This window comes from Palaemon carinicauda, chromosome 13, assembly GCF_036898095.1.
Source record: "Palaemon carinicauda isolate YSFRI2023 chromosome 13, ASM3689809v2, whole genome shotgun sequence".
NCBI classification, from domain to species: domain Eukaryota; kingdom Metazoa; phylum Arthropoda; class Malacostraca; order Decapoda; family Palaemonidae; genus Palaemon; species Palaemon carinicauda.
In genome coordinates, this window is record NC_090737.1 from 136,426,936 (window position 1) to 136,433,434 (window position 6,499).

A 6,499-nucleotide genomic window follows, 5' to 3' on the forward strand; every position below is an offset into this window, starting at 1 on the left:
AACGGACACAATAACTCGTAGATAAGGGTGGGAATATTATTCTGCCGTTGTATACCTATGTACTAAGGTGTAAATACATATTTAGACTTTGCTACGCATGCCTATGTAGTTAAAGTTCGAAAAGAAACAATGTATATTGGTTTCTTTAATCAAATATATAATTAGGCATCTGAGTGAAATAGATTTCTCTAATAGACATAATTCCTTTTCTAAAAAGCATTTTTAGACGTAAGAAACTAACACTCGATAAATCTGTCAGTTGACGAAGCATGTGGAAATTGGAAGGGAGAGAGAGAAAACGTGTTTTCGAAATTTTTGTAAATAGCCGAAGTATGTGGAAATTAGAGGAGAGAAAACGTGTTTTCGAAAGTTTTGTTGAGATTGAAAGAGAAAAAAATCTTTGAAATTTCTGTCAATTGTCGATGTTGGAATTGAAAGAGAGAAAATGTCTTTTTGAGATGTTTATCAATTGACGATGTTAAAATGGAAAGAGAGAAAAACGTATTTTCGAAATTTTTTATCAATTAACGAAGTAATTGTAAATTGAATGAGAGAGAAAAACGTGTATTGAAATTATTCTCAATTGAAGTAAAACGTTATCGAAATTGTTGTCAATTGACGAAGTATTTGGAAATTGAAAGAGAAAAACGTATTTTCGAAATTCTTGTCAAAGCTCAATAGATTATGATACATCGACGTCCATCCCCAGCAGGAGACTGGCTGAGTAAGTCATTTTTGTAAATATGTTTGTCGAGGGAACCCCTGCTTAATATTTATGTGAGGTTGTGGCCACCGGCCGTTTGGAGTCGGGGCAGACAGGGTGCTCTTGGGTGGCAGGTATTTTCACACCTCCAACGACGCCCTAATCGCTCGTCTCATCTCTCGGCTGCGTGGCCCAAAAAGGGGTTGCGGGGTTCGAGGTTGTTGGGCCCGTTGTAGTGGTGTTGCGGGGGGGGGGGGGGGGGGGTTCATACCCTGGGGTGTTATTGTTTGGGGGGAGGTGGTACCGGGGTGGTGGTGTTGAGGGAAGTGGTATCAGGGTGGTGGTGTTGGAGATGGTAATGTTTTGGGGAGGTGGTACCGGGGTGGTGGTGTTGAGGGAAGTGGTATCAGGGTAGTAGTGTCGGAGGTGGTAGTGTTGTGGGAGGGGGTAGTACCAGGGTGTTGATGTTGGAGGTGGTAGTGTTGGGGGTAGTGGTGTTGGAGATGGTAATGTTGGGGGAGGTGGTACCAGGGTAGTGGTGTTGGGGAAGGTGGTACCAGGGTAGTGTTGGGGGGGATGGTATCAGGTTGTTGGTATTGGAGGTGGTATCAGGGTGGTGGTGTTGGAGATGGTAGTGTTGGGGGAGGTGGTACCAGGGTAGTGGTGTTGGGGAAGGTGGTACCAGGGTAGTGTTGGGGGGATGGTATCAGGTTGTTGGTATTGGAGGTGGTATCAGGGTGGTGGTGTTGGAGATGGTAGTGTTGGGGGAGGTGGTACCAGGGTAGTGGTGTTGGGGAAGGTGGTACCAGGGTAGTGTTGGGGGGGATGGTATCAGGTTGTTGGTATTGGAGGTGGTATCAGGGTGGTGGTGTTGGAGATGGTAGTGTTGGGGGAGGTGGTACCAGGGTAGTGGTGTTGGGGAAGGTGGTACCAGGGTAGTGTTGGGGGGGATGGTATCAGGTTGTTGGTATTGGAGGTGGTATCAGGGTGGTGGTGTTGGAGATGGTAGTGTTGGGGGAGGTGGTACCAGGGTAGTGGTGTTGGGGAAGGTGGTACCAGGGTAGTGTTGGGGGGGGATGGTATCAGGTTGTTGGTATTGGAGGTGGTATCAGGGTGGTGGTGTTGGAGATGGTAGTGTTGGGGGAGGTGGTACCAGGGTAGTGGTGTTGGGGAAGGTGGTACCAGGGTAGTGTTGGGGGGGGATGGTATCAGGTTGTTGGTATTGGAGGTGGTATCAGGGTGGTGGTGTTGGAGATGGTAGTGTTGGGGGAGGTGGTACCAGGGTAGTGGTGTTGGGGAAGGTGGTACCAGGGTAGTGTTGGGGGGATGGTATCAGGTTGTTGGTATTGGAGGTGGTATCAGGGTGGTGGTGTTGGAGATGGTAGTGTTGGGGGAGGTGGTACCAGGATAGTGGTGTTGGAGGAACTGGTACCGGGGTTGGAGATATGTAGGAGTTTGGGCTGAGGCGTTCCAGGGCTTGTCCCATTGGAGAAGGGGTTGGGGTTGCTGAGGTGGGCGGGCACACGGACCTATATGGGGTGTTGGGAAAGGGGTACAGAAACTAGTAGAAAGGGATGTCAGGAAAGGTTGAAGGGGGGATACTCTACCAAATTTGGGCAACGCATTTGGAAAAGGGAGTGAGGCAGAAAAAAAAGCAGAACATAGGAGTGGTGGATCTTTGGGTGTTCTTCCATCGGGGTTACTTTTCTCAATAGTTTATTCATATATTACTTTTCTCTATAGTTTATTTATATATTACTTTTATCTATAGATTATTCATATATTGCTTTTCTCTATATTTTATTCATATATAACTTTTCTCTATAGTTTATTCATATATTACTTTTATCTATAGATTATTCATATATTACCTTTCGCAATAGTTCATTCACATATTACTTCTCTCTATAGTTCATTGATCCATTACTTCTCTGTAAACCTCTCTTTTTTCGTTTTTGTTTATATGGAAATCCATTTTTTTAAATTTATTTAGTGGCAAACCCTTTGTTTTTTCACTTACTTTTATTGTTTTTATCAGTTTGGAAACCTCATCTTTTCAAATTTTCTACTCAAGTCGAGGCGATTTGCCCTGACTGAATAAGCTTGTCTGCGAGTGTTTTCAAAAGCCGCCTCGAATGTCCCTATTAGCGCACAGAATATGCAATTTTCCCCTCTTACATCTAAGCAGCGAAACCGACTGTATGGATTTACATACATTTGTCATTCATGTCCCTACCAGAGGAGGTTGTTAGTATTTGGCTAATGAAAGGGAGTTGCTTCAAGACGGCGTCTGTTTGCCATTACACGGGTGTTTATGCCGGCATCCCTAGTCATTGCGGAGGCAAAACAAAAATCATTCTTTTTTCAAGATTAGCGGACGACTCCAAAGTAATGTTTGCGCGTGTGTTTTCGTAAAAACTTTAGCTGGCACACCCTCCTCCACTGACGTCTCAATTAGCTATTTAGAGAGGGTCAAGGGTTTTTGGGGTATGGAGGAGAGGGCATCATCGGTTGTGAGTGACTTGTAAGCGTTGAGATTTCACAGTTTAAAAGTCACTTGCTGTTGGAGGACTTTCGAAATTCGAGTGTGTAAAGGTGAAAAGAGCGTGTGGTGCAAAACATCATATTCTAGTGATAAGTTGATAATTGAAGGAAATAAAGGTAATCATATACTACCACCGTTGTTGTTCTTGTTGTTGTTGTTGTTATTGTTGTTGTTGTTGTTGTTGTTCTTCTTCTTCTTCTTCTTCTTCCTCTCTCTCTCTCTCTCTCTCTCTCTCTCTCTCTCTCTCTCTCTCTCTCTCTCTCTCTCTCTCTCTCTCTCTCTCAAGCAGAATTACCAGCCTACAAATCATGAATTAAAACGAGTAAGACATACTTTCAAGCCAAAGCTCTCTCTCTCTCTCTCTCTCTCTCTCTCTCTCTCTCTCTCTCATCGTATTTTAAGCAGAATAACCCGGCTACAAATCGTGAATTAAGACGCGTAAGACATTTTAAAGCCAAAGCTCTCTCTCTCTCTCTCTCTCTCTCTCTCTCTCTCTCTCTCTCTCTCTCTCTCTCTCTCTCATCGTATTTCAAGCAAAATAATCCTCCTACAAGTCATGTACTAAGACAAATTAGCCTCATATTTTCTAGCCAAAGTCTCTCTCTCTCTCTCTCTCTCTCTCTCTCTCTCTCTCTCTCTCTCTCCTACATGTCATGAATCAAGACGAGTAAGACATTATCAAGTCAAAGCTCTCTCTCTCTCTCTCTCTCTCTCTCTCTCTCTCTCTCTCCTCAGGAGAAAAAAAGAATCCATGCTTTGTTTATCCCCTCTGTGTGTTGTTTACCCCCGCCATGCTTTATTCACCGCCCTTATGGTTCATATTCATTATCGCCATCAAGAAGGCTTCAAGAACGATTCATGTTTACCAGTGTCTGTTGACTCTCCTCTGATGTTATAATTGAGCCGATGAATATCCCGGATGCTTAAACCCCCATTAGCTTTAACGCCCGCTGGTTGAGCCCTGGTTGAGCCGGGTTAGATTAATGCTCTGAGACAGTTGGAATTGATTTTATTGGCGAGATGAGTATTCATCTTCCAGCTTATTTAGCTTGTACTGGAAGTGTATGAGTATTCGTCTTCTATAGTCCATTTCTTTTAGCGAGGCATATTTGCACCGTCTCGCAACGGTGCCTTTTTAGCTCGGAAAAGTTTCCTGATCGCTGATTGGTTAGAATGATCTTGTCCAACCAATCAGCGATCAGGATACTTTTCCGAGCTAAAAGGGTACCGCTGCGAGTCTGTGCAAATACACCTCGCTAAAAGAAATGGACTATAGTATCTTTTGCTTGTACCACACCCGTTTCATACTCGTACATTGTAACGATATATATATATATATATATATATATATATATATATATATATATATATATATATATATATATATATATATACACACACACACACACACACGAAATTTCCCTATTCATATCTTTGGTTTAGCTTGTTAATCCCATCAATGAATACTTCGTTAGCTATTACGTTATAATGAAGACATTTTTATTCATTACCTCACCAACATGGGAGTGTATTTCATGTATCACAGAGAGGCGTTTCAATATATATATATATATATATATATATATATATATATATATATATATATATATATATATATATATATCACACACTTGCTCTCCTCCCCCCACACTGATAACAGAACCGGTTTGTGCTTGCCTTTACATGTATTCGTTTGTTTAAATTTTTATGACTTTCTTGCTCGCAAGTACTTGTATATAATTTCGTTGTCTATTTGATAAAGATTAGTTGCATTTCTTTGGCCTCTCTGTTATAAATTAGCAGCTAACTCGCACATGCTCGAGGTAGCTTTGTTCATTGTTTTGTTTCCTGTTATATGTGATATTCGTAGGTTTATACTGTTACAGTTTCATCCTTTTTTCTTTATTAGGAAAATGTATATAATTCTGATTTTAAGTACCTTAAAGGAAATATGGAGTTTTCTGCGACCAAGCCCCCTCTCCACCCAAGCTAGGATTAGGGATGGCCAGGCAATGGCTGCTGATTTAGGAGGTAGACTTATAGGCTCCTCAATACACCTCAACCTTACCTCACAAGGATGGTGAGGTTGCAGACGACAAAGGAACTAACGAGTTTGAGCGGGACTTGAACCCCAGTTAGGCAATCCCCTGGCAGATTAAGTGTTTTTAACAATAATTTGATGATGAAATAAATATGGCTCTTTTTATCAACGAACTCTGTACACTTTCACAGACATGTAACTCTTTGATAATTGCAATATACCTTTGCTAAACAAAAGAACTTTGGATAAATTTTATTTTGATGAGGTAACATGTGATCTCTTGTGTTCAATTACTTCATCCTGACCACCCATGTGTATCTGTGTTTTGAATGTTGGCATTCTTTATTTCTCTGTGGTGAATGTCTTCCTTTCACTTCTCTCTCATTACCATACATACCACCCCATTTGTCTTCCTTTGTGATTTTGAAATTCATCTCCCCTTTTTGCGTACCTCACATATGGAATGACCTGGCCTAACCTCTCTCTCTCCTCTCTCTCTCTCTCTCTCTCTCCTCTCTCTCTCTCTCTCTCTCTCTCTCTCTCTCTCTTTGAGAGGACCTTGTGGCGTCAGCAGTAACATCGGAGGTAATCGCCTTGTTCCTAATACAGATTTCAAAAGGGTCCAGAAGACCACCTCCGTCGCAGCAGCATCAGTACACTTTCAAATGAATAGCTTCGAGGACGAGCTCCAGTTTCTGTACCTCCTCCTACTCCTCCTCTTCCTCCTCCTCCTCCTCCTCCTCATTCCTTTAAATCATCTGCTCTTATACTCGTTCCCTAATATCTTGGACCGGCAGCTTCAGTGCTTTGAATGACACGCTCACCTCTTTCCTTGACCATCATATCTACATTCCGTATAAGGCGTTGCTTCTCAGAAATCCTCCTCCTCCTCCTCCTCCTCCTCCTCCCTCCCTCCATCACCTTCACTTCTTATACTTGTTTGTATTTGTATGCTTTACTTGTTCCAGGGGGGTTAAATACCTGGTGTACCCGAGGGCCAACCAACTACCACTTTTTGAAGTCTTGACCAAGAGCAGACTTGCTCAGACTCTTGATGACGGTGTTGAGTCATGCCGCACCGGTGGGTCTCTCTCTCTCTCTCTCTCTCTCTCTCTCTCTCTCTCTCTCTCTCTCTCTCACACATACACAAACGCACACACACAAATGAGATTAGCTTGGATAACTATCTCAGATGGTGTTAATCTCTCTC

At 42.6% G+C, this 6,499-nt stretch overlaps 1 protein-coding gene across 1 annotated transcript in view; it reads right to left on the bottom strand.

Moving 5' to 3' along the window:
- Window positions 1-1,937: 1,937 nt before the first annotated feature.
- LOC137651833 (tetra-peptide repeat homeobox protein 1-like) overlaps window positions 1,938-6,499 on the bottom strand; it is a 19,399-nt gene continuing 14,837 nt past the window's right edge. Inside the window, exon 4 of the mRNA XM_068385054.1 lies at window positions 1,938-2,232. Within this exon, the coding sequence (XP_068241155.1) occupies window positions 1,938-2,232 (295 nt within the window). The remainder of the gene's footprint in view (window positions 2,233-6,499) is intronic.